Raw genomic sequence first — 12,108 nt, 5'->3', positions numbered from 1 at the left:
AATCTCCGGCTTTTTTAAAACTGAGCTGCTCTAGTTCTTTTATTATTCGAAGAGATGTGACTCTGTGATGTACATTTTGACAGGCAGGATGATGCCCTTTGGCTCCCCCCAAAGATTTCCTGCCCTAGTATCTGTGAGCACTGCCCATGGCAAGAGGGACTTTGCTGATGTGACTACAGGACAAACTCAGAGATGGGGACTCATCCTGCCTTGGCCAGGGAGGCCGATCCAAGCGTGGAAAAGCTTCCCTAGCTGTGGTCAGGTGACCACAGAAGAAGGGGTTCCAGTTAAGCAGTGCCAGTGGCCTCTGGAAGCTGGCCAAGACATGGGCACAGGTTCTTCCCAGAAGCCACCCAGAGGAACTGACCCTGCCCAGAGGGACTGTGCCATGCTACCCACCAACGGGGCCATAAGGGCCCAGGTTCTGTCACGGTAAGTCACTGCACTTGTGGGGATTAGTTGCAGCAACAGTGGAAAACCAGTAACCTATGTGCTACAGAGTGATGCTGCCCTCCCTGGCTTCTGTGTTACTCTAAGTGTCCTTGGTGAGCAGAGGTTCTGGATTTGAACGTGGTCACACTTCATACATGCTGCTCCTCACATCCTGAGAACCCTCTTCTCTCCACCTCCTAGAGGGCCAGTGCAGCCTCCCCAAGGAGGCCCACAGTCCCCCTGAGCTGAGGTCTGCTAGGGTGAGGAAGGCCCCTGCAGTCACTTCTGCATGGGCAGCCAGCTGAGCTCCTCGCCTCCCTCCTGGGGACCGGTGTTGGGTGTTTTCTTTCTTCTGTGCGGGCAGCCTGCCCAAAAAAGCAGCAGAAAAGTGCCTATTCCCTAACACACTGCCCTTTTATGAGTGTTTTCTAGGCCGAACGCAACCTTTTGAAAGCTGTGCCAACCACACCAATTAAGGGAGATTGAAAGTTCACTTAAAAGTCATCCAACCTCTCTGGACATCAGTAATGCTGTCTGCTAAATGGGCACCCAACTCTTCCCAACATGCCAATTCCAAGGAGATAACTGCTAAGTAACAGACGTGGGGCAGTGCTCAAAAGCAGTGGCATTCCAGGAACACAGATTTAATGATGACAAACTTTCTGTCAGAAAGCAAACATGTTCTAGAGGTGTAACCTCCCTCTGGGGAGGCTGCGAGGCCATATCAGGTGCGCAGGGCAGGGGCAGTGGGCACTGGGCGAGCACGCTCAGTGAGGCTGCGGGGGCCGGACGCAGATCCAGATCTCCAGGACCACCATAATCGTGTCGTGGTCTCCTCAGGCAGGTCTGTGGCGTCCTCAGTGGCCTCGGTGAGCCGCACCTTCATCTCTGACATCTTGTAGCTGTAGTTGTACCCTTTGCCTGTCTTCCAGTTGATGCCATTGGCGTAGCTCTCATGGGCCCCCTTGAGGTATTGGCCGTTCAGGTTTGCCGAATGGCAGTCCGCGTACCACCAGGCTCCCCGGTACATCCCAGAGCAGTCGGAAGGGTTCAGGTCATTGTCCTGGTCTTTGGTGGAGAAGAACTGGCCGTTGTGTGTTGTCAGAGAATCGCCTGCTCAGAGAAAATGTAGGTTTGAGGTCATTAGAAGGGCCCTGCTGTCCCTGCCGGCTGTCATGGGGTCCCCGCCCACCATCATGGGGTCCCACCTGCCTCCTGCCTCTGCTCAGCACCAGCTTCACTCTGAAGCCCAGCAGCTGAGTCCAAGTGAATTAACCACCTACCCTTGGGGTGAGAGAGATCAGAAGAGGGTCTCCCATCACCTGGTCTGGGAGGTCATCTCCACAACCTTCCTCCAGCAACCACCTACTTCCCCCAGGGCTCCCTTAAAACTGTCAGGACCGCTCTGTCCCCAGAACTCCTCTGCCCTCCAGCCTGCACCTGGCCTCTGCCCTGGGGGTCCCTTGGCAGGCACAATGGGCCTCGTCTGGGGCCTGTCCTGCTCCCTGCTGAGCCCTGAGCCTGCAGCTCACCTGTGGCCTCTCCAGGTGAGCAGTGTTGCCCCCAGCCTTGCTTAGCCACCTATAAAATGGGAGTGCTGCTGCCTCCCTGCTTCCATCCTCAGAGGTCTCACATGACACTGTGAGTGGAAGAGGGGTGGACAAACTCCAAGATCATTCCCAAAGTGACCCCAGGGAGCCTCCTGCTCTGCAGCTCTGGGTACAGCACAGTTAATTGGGCTTTGTCTCTCGGCAGCTCTCAGAGCCTTTAATGAGAGAATGTGTTTGGGGGATTCCGCAAGCAGATGCTCTATAGGAAATGCCACCCCAAATCCTGGGGCCTGAGTCCTTTTGGTTCCAGAAGGCCAGTGTTCCATAGAACACAGTCTGGGAAACTGGGCTGCAAGGCCCCAGGAGAAATGGCCACCCTCTTTCAGGTTTCAGCAGGGATGATGATCAGTCATCTCAGTCCCCACTCAGCTCATGGCTTGGCAGACACAACCTTAGGAGCCTTAATCAATGGTGCCCATGAACCATTGTTACCTGGACATGCAGGTGTCAATTCATCGTGACAGATGGACAGACCCAGCTCAGAGAGGTGAGGTCTCTAACCCAGGGTCCTGGGGGGCACAGGGCCAGATTGTCTCTGCTTCCTAAGCCCCACTCTGAAGCCCAGATCACATGGCCAAGTGCAGACACGCACCTGCATTGCCCCCCACAAAGGCTCCCAGGATCAGCTTGTACTTGTCGGCCTCCCCCGCCACCTTGAAGGAGCGGTACTTGGCAAAATGGTGGTTGCCCTTGAAGTCCACGAGGTCCACACGGAGCTCGCTGGTGCCTGTTGGAGGAAGAGGTCAAGGTTCTAGCCTTTAAGATCTTCTGTCACCAGGCATGGGGAGGTCTTTGTAAATTTTTAGGGGGTGACGGCACTCAGCGTCCAAGAAAATGAGCTGGGAATGTATGAGGACCCCTGTTGATGGGAGAGTCTCGGGATGGCCCCATTCCTAAATATTCCCCCCATTATGTACTGAGCTAGGCCTGAGGACCCACTGCTGGTGCCCATTTGATGGGATAAAGTGTTACATTAGCCTGAAAGGGTAAATTCTCCTTCAAAGCACTACAAAGCCGTCAGCACAGCAGTATGGGAGGGTGTGGGTGTTGTTTCTCGTGTAGGCATTTGAGGCACTCGAGCAGCTGAGGTGCAGAGGTGGAGCACTGGCCAGGCCATGCACCAGAGGGGTGAGCACGGCTGTGTGGGGGCCTATCAAAGCCAGAGCTAGAGGATTTTTCCTGGGATGAAGGTGCCACCTTCATAGGCAGAACAACAATGGGAGAAGGGGAAAGGCCACCCCCCAGCCACAGTGGTCTGTCCATGCTCAGGTTCTTAAGAAGCCAGGGTACCAAGCTGGAAGGGATCTCCCCCCCAGAAGACCTCACTGCCTCTGATCCCAGTGCTCTGGAGGGGGGCTACAACAGGGAATTTGTGTCCCGGGATGTCACAGTGTGACCCCTGTAAGCTCAGGGTCTGATGCCTACAGGTGGCAGGACCAGGCCTCCTGTTCCCAACTGCCCAGTCTAAGGGGCAGGGACAGCTCCACCTGGAGCCCCAGGCCCACCTGATCCCGCCTGGCCTACCCTGGGAGGTGAGGGCGTGAATGTTGTCATTCCCCAGCCAGAACTCCCCCAATTGGCTGCCGAAGCCCCGCTTGTATGCGTCCCAGTCACGGTAGAAGTCCACAGAGCCATCAGCCCTTCGCTGGAAAACCTGCAGAGGAGCCAGGTCAGGAGGTAGGAGGCCAGGCTGGTATCCCAGGGACAGTGGGACCCAGCCTCCTGGGAGCAGGAATTGAGAGGTCACAGCACACATGGCCCTGGGTCATAAGCACCCCCGACCTGGTCTCATCTAGACCCCACATGAGGAAGGAGGAAATGGAGTTTCAGAGAGGGCAGGCAACAAGCCCCAGGTCACACAGCAGGAGGGCAGTGGGCCCTCACTGTGCCCTGCCCTGAAGCCTGCACTTTTCCCCATGAGTGACTTCCCCGCCATTTCTGATTCCTTTTGTCCTCAGGGAAAGTGAGGGATTCAGCTTCAAAATAGAAAGAGCATAGAGAATTTCAAAGTGTTCACCCACCAGAAAGGGAGCCTGGTCTCCAGGACCCCCAGCTGCCCTCTCTGGCCAGGGGACCACCCCAGCCCATACTCACGGTCCAGCCCCCTCCGTCTGTGTCCATGTCACAAAACACAGTCAGGGGCCTGCAGTCCGGCAGGTAGATGGTGTGCCAGCCGCTCAGGAAGTGCCCGAGGCTGAGCAGATCCTGGCAGGTGCGTGGTCCTGGGAGAGAACCGGGGATGGAAGTGGGCCCGGAGCCCTGAGCAGGCCAGGGGTGGGGAGGGCACACCCAGGAGAGAGAGAAGCAGAGACAGCAAGGTCTGTGGGACGGGTGGACACCGAGGCCAGGATGGAGACATGGCCCCCCATTGTGACAAGCAGGCAACAGCCCCTAACCTCCCCGCTCCCAGCACCACCCTCCTTAGTGTCCAGGCCCTGCCATTTGGGGTGAATTATGCGATACAAGGAAATCGCCAAGGGACATTCTGGCCACACAGGCAGCAGCTGCCAATGGCTGAGAGACTGAGGGAGCCCCCTGAGTGGACAGTCCCTCCCTGGGCCCTGCACAAGGGGTTGGAGGCAGTGGACCGGAGGGGGGCGGCCTGAGCACTGACCTGTGGCACACGACGGGGTCTGCCCAGGGTCCCCTGTGTGGGAAGAGGACATTGTCCTGAGATGGGGTCAGAGCCCTGGTACCTAGCACCCCCGACCTTGCCCAGACAGAGGCTGGAGCAGGGACACAACTGTGATCCAGACGCTCCCGGGACATTTGCTCCAGTTCTAATTAGCGGTCGCTGGACTCCGCTTCACTGGTCAGCACAGACAACCGGGCAGGGGCCCTGCATGTCCCGCTTTTCCCTGTGGCCAGAGGTGGGCAGTGTCTGTCCTGTGACACTAACTGGCCTCACACTGGTCCTCCTGCACCTGTCACAGTGGGTCGGTCTTCTCAGCCACCCGGTCACTGCAGGCTCAGCCCAGTCTGCCTTACAGTCTGGTCACCAGTGAGCGTCCTGGCAGCATCTGCACTGGGGGCTGAGCCCAGTCTGGTCATTATTGTAGACCGAGGATGTGACTGTCTAGAGCAGGGGTCCTCAAACTTTTTAAACAGGGGGCCAATTCACTGTCCCTCAGACCGTTGGAGGGCCAGACTATAGTTTAAAAAAAAAAACTATGAACAAATTCCTATGCACACTGCACATAGCTTATTTTGAAGTAAAAAACAAAACGGGAACAAATACAATTCACACCACTTCATGTGGCCCGTGGGCCACACTTTGAGTTAGCCTGGTTTAGAGGTTTGCAGACTTTGCTTTTTTTGACTTTTACAATTTTTTGAAACAAATGGGCATAAATTAGACAAATGTTTAAACACGTAAAATGTCTACATCTATGCGACTGTGTGATTTTGCTCATCACCTGGGGTGGCGGCTGGCAGATGCCGTGTGTGAGACCCCACAGACGCTGAGGACAAGGTGGGTCGGGGCCCTTCCACCCTCCCCCAGCCTGGAGAGGCGGGGACTTGGGTCTGAGGCCTCCCCTGCACAAAGCCCGCATAGGCCCCGGGGACCGCGGACAGCTCACCTTTCTCTCCTCGCATCCCCTTCTGTCCTTGATCTCCTGCAGACAGAAGCAGGACGATGAGACCTCCACGCCCAGAGTGTCACGTCAACCCACGACTGTCCCCCCATTCTGGTTTCCAGGCAGCCTCTACTCTGGGAGGTCAGGGGGAAGGCAGCAGCCAGCTGGGGCACAGTCCCGGCTTCCTCCCCTGGGCTCCACACACTTGTGGGCCTGCTGGCTCACTACGGCTTTGAGATGCCGGGGTCCCAAGCAGGGGAAGGGGACACTGAGGCCCTGACTCCAATGGCTGCCTCGCTGTCCTGTCTCATCTCCCCCTCTGTCTCTGTCTCTGTCTCTCTCCGTCCATCTTTATATACAGGCCTAGGGTCCAGCTCAAGGCCGCCTATCTTTGTCCCCTGGTTACCTTTAGGTCCAGGTGGTCCTTCCTTCCCAGGTTCTCCAGCGGGACCTCGTTCTCCTGCAAAATCCAATCATCCCCATCACTGAGAAAAATGCAGCCTAAACAGTTCTTCTGGAAAAACTTTGCCCCACGCAGTAGAGTCCTGAGTCCTCACCCCTCCAGATCCCATACCCCAGAGTCACTGACCCAAGGCACATCCTGGCGGTGCCCACAGATGGGTGGTGGAGCCCACACAGTGGCGGGTGCGATGGACAAGCCTGTACCCCGGGCTGGAGATCAGTGCAGGGCGTTGGCCCAGCTCCTATCTGCTTTCTGGACACAACCTGGGTTTCACCCTCTGTGACCATGAGCCTGGGTCCAAGTCCCCCTCCTGGAGCCCCCCTGCCTAGTTGGGCACCGCCCTGGGACGAGTAATGTGTCTTCAGAGAGCATTGTTCTGCCAGTCTCCCACACCCAGAGGGCAAGTCTGTGCGGCAAGGTCCCAGGGCGGGAGGCTCTGGCTCTGCAGCCAGGCCAAGTTCCTGCAACAGTCACTCAGGGTTCCACGCAGGTTCTGACCAGAGAGGGGACACCAGGAGCCATGCGGTCTCCCAAGCCAGTGTCATTGTCCTCAATAGGGGTCTGAGGACTGCCCAGTGCCCAGGTCCCACCACCACATGGGCCTGAGCCCAAGGCTGAGCCCTCGCGTGCCCTGATGCCACCTGAGAGGCTGCCCAGCATCCTCTCTGTCCCCCTGGCTGGGAGACGGCGTGTGTCTGGATTCTGCTTTGGGCCACATGAGCCAGCCCTTCCTGCTGCTAGAAAGCTGGCCCAAGGAAGGTCAGTTCCTCCTGCCACAGGAAGAGCTTCCTCCCGGCTGTCCTCTCAGCAGGGCTTGGGGACAGGAGTCCAGCTCTTGGGTAATCAGGCATGACCTGGCCCCATCCTGCCCACTCAGGTACTGAGCAGGGATACCTGGGAGGATGTATGAGTCATGGGGAGCTCCAAGCTTGTCCCATCTCCACTGGGACGTCCCCACCAGTTGCTGTGGGGTCGTCACCTGGTCACCTATAGACAGGGGCAATTCAGCCCCAAGGCAGCTCCCTTTTCCAGCTTAGTGTCCATCTGTGTTACGCCAGGCTCGGGGACCCTCACACATCTCAGCAGGCACCTGCCACCTGATCTTGTTTGTTGGGACAGCTGCCAGCCGTGCCCTGAAGCTGACCCAGGCCAAGGCCCAGCCCCTTCCCTACCGGCGTGTGAGCTCAGGAGGTCCTGACCACCTTGGCACTCAATTTCCTCATCTCAGAGAGGTTGAGAAGAAATTGGTCACCCCAACTTTGGTGAGAATGGGGAGGCCCATACACTTCAGGAGTCTTGCCTGTAGTCAGAGAAAGCTGGTATAGAATCAAAGACAGGTGACAGGCCCCTAAAACACACCCCAAAGTGAGCTCCTAAAAGGGCTGAAGGATCAGCTCCCACCTGAGGCATGTCCAGAACCCATCACCTCAGAGGTCAGCTGTGTCCCCACTGTCCCCTCTCAGCAAAGGCCAAGAGCAAAGCTTCCGATCATGGTGGGTTGTCGCCCAACTCAGCATCTAATTTCAGAGGGCAGGAAATGCTCCCCACCCCCTTCTGCCCACCAGCCCTTGGCTTACGTACCTCTCTCTCCCTGAGTGCCAGTCTCCCCTTTGGGCCCTGGGGCTCCAGGCATCCCTGGGCAGCCTCGGAGGATGGAGAGCTTGTCGGAGCCCTGCAGACCCATCACTGTCACCTCTGTACAGAGACATAAGTGGCCAGTCAGTGCCAGACACAAGTGGCAAGTGAGTGCCATCGTCCTGGGCCTGATGTCCTACAGAGCTGCAGAGAAACACCTAAACTGAGGGAACCTGCCCCTTGATGACACTGGGCCTGGGCTGATGGCTGCTGCCAGAGCACCTGCCTCAGCGGGAGGCAGGCCTGGGAGTCAGTGCAATTTTCCTAATCTGTTGGTAACTTAGTCCATCCTCACCACAGGGGCAGTGGTCAGGCAGGGAAATGATGTGAGGCAGAGCCCCGGCCTTGGGGCCACCCTGTCTGATTGGTCATGCTCCCTCTCCAGGCCATGTCACCTCTCCCCTCGGAGCTTCTGTCCCTTCAGCTACCAAGTGGGAATTATAACAGGACCATACCAGGGATTAGAGTATAGAACACGAATCTTTAAAATTCAGTATAATTCATAACGTCATTTAGAAAGAGCTTCGCCAACAGTGGGTTCCTTCAATAAATAAGGATGATAAACTCATCTAAGGAACGTGGGGAATGGGGCTCACATTAGCACCTTCACTGCCAGACCTTGGGATGGGATCACACAATTCTGCGGCTGCAAAGGGGACTCCTGGGTCACCTGGAGGGTGGAGGAAGGGAGCCAGGGACACAGAGGAAGCTGTAGCACCACTGGAACCAGAGATTTTTTGCTTCTTTAACAAATAATTTTAGTTTTGTTGATGACAAGATTAATGCATCTTCCTAAGGGTCAATTGAGAAAGTATAGAATTAAATCCCACTGCCCCGGGAGATTCAGGCAGGTATAGTATTTTGTGCAGTTTCCTTTTGTATGTCCTCACCCTTCGCTCACTATTCACAGCAAATGTAGACCTTATTTTTTATTTACTTATTTCTGCTCATCAAAAAAGAGTACTTAATAATTTTTGACAATTCACTCTTCCAGGCCTCTCCCTGCAGTGCGGTGGCAGCCATCACTTGCCCTGGGTCACCAGAAACACAAGAGGAGCCGTCGTGCCCACTAACACGAGCCTCACCTGTTCTGAGGTCAGAGCAAGGACCTCGGTGTGGCCAAGACACAGCTGAGCCCATGGGTTGATCCTGGGTGGAGCTGCTGGGCATGGCACTTGCATGTCCCAAGGAGCCCAGGGGAAGGGGTTCTGGAGGCCGTGCAGGCCATGTCACCCTCCCTGTGCCATGTCAGGGCCACCATGGAGCCTCCTGTCCCCAGAGCCAGGCAGATCCCAGACTGAATGTCCTCTGTGCTGGGGCCTTACCCTGTCGACTGTGTTGCGCTGGTCTCCCAGAGATGGTGATAATAGCCCCAATCTGACCAGGGCCACCTCTATACCACCTCTATTCCACCCACTGGAAGTGGGACTTCTATGGCTGATGGTGACAAACATCCCTTCCACCCACTACCCCTTGGCCTGACCTGTACCACAACTCAGTAACCACAAGGGACCCTGGGGAACCCAGTCTGGTTGTGCAACCAGGGAAGGGGAAACAGACGTAGCTGAGCCCCCTGAACACATGCCACGTCCTTGCACAGCCCATGCCTGGGGGCTCTCATGACGGCCCTGGTGTGGAGCAAAGCCTGGATGACCTGCAGTCGGTGCCCTGGCCAGACCCTGCAGGCTGTGCAGTGGACATCTAGATCCCCTCATGAAGGCCCTAGTGTGGCGGAAAGCCCGCATGACCTGCAGACAGTGCACTGGCCACACCCTGCAGGCCGTGCCTCAGGCATCTAGACCCAGCTGGGCCAGCTCTAGGGTTCTGCTCGCAACCCTGCATGAGGCTCCATCTGTTTCTTTGACCTTCTATCTCCTCTTCTAAAAAAGTGATATTTTAAAAAGCAGCTGATGAGGGAATAAGGGCAGAACACTGGCAAAGGTCTTCCCACTAGGCTGGCTTACACTCAGTGGTCAGCAAGTGGAAGCTGTTAGCTTCCAGAGCTGTGGTCCCTTCTTCTCACCTGGCATCTGACTCACCTGGACAGGTGTCAGCAGTCAAGGCCGTGGTCCACAGGAAGGAGAAGACCAGGAGGGCAGGCCCCATGGCCATGGCAGCTCAGCTGTATCGTTCTGGTCCTGCTGCCGAAGGAGCTCCCTGGCTTTTATAGGGCTGTGGCCACCTGCTGTGACCTTTGGCTCTATTTCCCATCCCCAGTGGGGGTGGTCACTTCCTGTTCATGGCCTCACAGGCTTCCTACTCAGTGGGCTTTACTTCCCAGCAAGGACACTCTGTGCCCAGAGAGAGGACTCCCCAAGGTCCGTGTGGGGAGGCCCTGTGTGTGCTTTAGAGCAGGACCAGGCCCAGCCCCCATCACTGGCCCTGCCAGAAACAGTCCCCAAGGTCTTGAGCAAGATGGGAGGGTGTTCAATAATGGGTCTCAAGTTCACGGAAGTTTGGGATCATCCACTGGGACAGGATGGTTCCCAGGGGCAGGGAGAGAGTGCCTCAGCTGCTGGGAAGTGGCATAATCAGGCTCAGACGCTGACAGAGGGGCCAGTGCCCTGGCATGCAGACCAGGCACCAGGCCAGACCAGGCACCAGCTGCAGAGGCTCTGTTGGGGACGGGGCAGAGGAGCCAGCAGACACCCACCCTGTGGGAAGAACATGCTGGATTAGCCCAGGTAGAGAAGCTTTGTCCACATCTTAGAGAAGAGCCCAAAATGAAGCAAATGCTCACTTGGGTTTGGTCCCATCAGAGACAGAGGTGGCCAGTGTGCCCCAAAGCCCCCCCCCACCCCCCCAACCAAGGTCCTGACACAGGTGTCAAAAGGGTTAGGATCTGACCCCAGTCAGAGGAAGGTTCCATGGCATAGGGTCCTTGGTGTCATGTGGCCTGGGAATATGAAGCCATTCAAAGACCTTTACTTTGAAAAGCCAAGGAGAAGTCACACTCTGTGTGGGCAAAAGGTGGCTGGGAGAGGCAGAAACAGAACCCAGAGACGTGGCCTCCCTCCTGCCACCTTCTGTCCACATCACGGCATTGAGAGCTGGGCACAGAGGCATTGGCAGCCCACAGTGGCCTGCCTGTGTTCCCGGGTCCTTCATCGCTGGGCTGCCTGAGTGGTGACCATGACCCCAAGTGGATAACTGTGCCTATTATCCACTGGGCTGGAGAGGTTGAAACTCAGCATGAATCGTGCAGCATAAGGAAATCTGCATTAACTTGGCATTTTGAGTATTGCAACGTTTAAGAGCATTCAGTCTGTTATACAATCTGATAATCCATCTGAAAATGTAAAATTGAGTCACTGAAGCAGTTAGTGGTTCTACGTGGAAATCTTGCTGTGTGTGTGTATCGTTTGGGAACTTTAAGAGACCTCCCCTAAGTTCATCAGACTCACATGCTTAAATTATTAGATTTCTAAAAATTAGTTTATATTCAGAAGGTTTTATTAAAGGTAGACAACTTAAATTCTAAAACATAAATTTAGATACAGTAATTTTGGAAATGCAATTAAAATGTTTAAGCTGTTAAATTAACTCCGTCAGTGAACTGACTAAGAATTATTCACAGGCCCTCTTAAAGGAAGTCGTTAAAGTGTTCCTGCTCCAGATAGAGGTTGGTTTATAAAGCCAAATTTAAAGGCTTACGGAAGCACTGGACTTCTGAAGTTGTAATCTCAATAAATGGACAAAATGCATTTGAATTGATCTTTATAACAAGGTAACAACGTACTGAGTGCAAGAAATGAAATAAAACCAAGCAATAAAACACCACAGGGGAAAACGTCCCCCCACCACAAGGACCCAGCACAGGTCAGCTGCTGTGGGTGGTGAAACTGAGGCCCAGAGAACCACAGAGGCTGCCGTGGGGCCACACAGCTCCCCTCTGCGTCCCATGCATCCTGTCCTCCCTCTATCTGGACTCCACACCTGCCCTGGGCTCCCAGGAGGGTCTGTGTCCCGAAGGTGAGTGGCTCAGCAGCTGGATGGCCTCCCTCTGCCTGGGCCTCATCTGTGATGGCTCCAGCGCAGGAGTTAGACACGCCCCACCCCTCTCAGGAGGGCCCCCTCGGGAAATGAGGTCATTTACATAGTCATGTAAAATCAGTCCAGGGACAAGATCAGAAACTAAAATCCTGTGCTGGGCTTCCTTGGACCCAGGGTCACGCCTCTGTTCGGGAATTTCAGAATGATTCCTGGGAGCTCCGTGTATGTGCATTTCCTGGGCCAGCACCCAGGGATTTGGCTTCCCGTTGTGTTCTAGCCTCACAAGTAGGAGGAAAAAGTGCTTATATTTAATAAACACCTACTATGGGCCAAGCACTGTTTTATGTCCAATAATACAGCGGGGAACCAGACAGACAAGCCCCTGTGTTTGCAGAAA

At 55.4% G+C, this 12,108-nt stretch overlaps 1 protein-coding gene across 1 annotated transcript; it reads right to left on the bottom strand.

The window, feature by feature from the left end:
- Nucleotides 1–1,055: 1,055 nt before the first annotated feature.
- Nucleotides 1,056–10,016, bottom strand: FCN2 (ficolin 2). Its single transcript, XM_053558760.1, has 9 exons — nucleotides 9,758–10,016; nucleotides 7,665–7,778; nucleotides 6,027–6,080; nucleotides 5,624–5,659; nucleotides 4,657–4,689; nucleotides 4,137–4,264; nucleotides 3,567–3,696; nucleotides 2,635–2,769; nucleotides 1,056–1,545 (listed from the first exon to the last, which is right to left on the bottom strand). The coding sequence occupies exons 1-9, from the start codon at nucleotides 9,828–9,830 to the stop codon at nucleotides 1,157–1,159; spliced, it is 1,092 nt and encodes a 363-aa protein (XP_053414735.1). The 5' UTR covers nucleotides 9,831–10,016; the 3' UTR covers nucleotides 1,056–1,156.
- Nucleotides 10,017–12,108: the final 2,092 nt, after the last annotated feature.

Source organism: Nycticebus coucang, chromosome 2, assembly GCF_027406575.1.
Source record: "Nycticebus coucang isolate mNycCou1 chromosome 2, mNycCou1.pri, whole genome shotgun sequence".
Lineage (NCBI taxonomy): Eukaryota > Metazoa > Chordata > Mammalia > Primates > Lorisidae > Nycticebus > Nycticebus coucang.
Note: the sequence above shows the minus strand (reverse complement) of the source record. Positions and strands in the feature narration are given on the sequence as shown.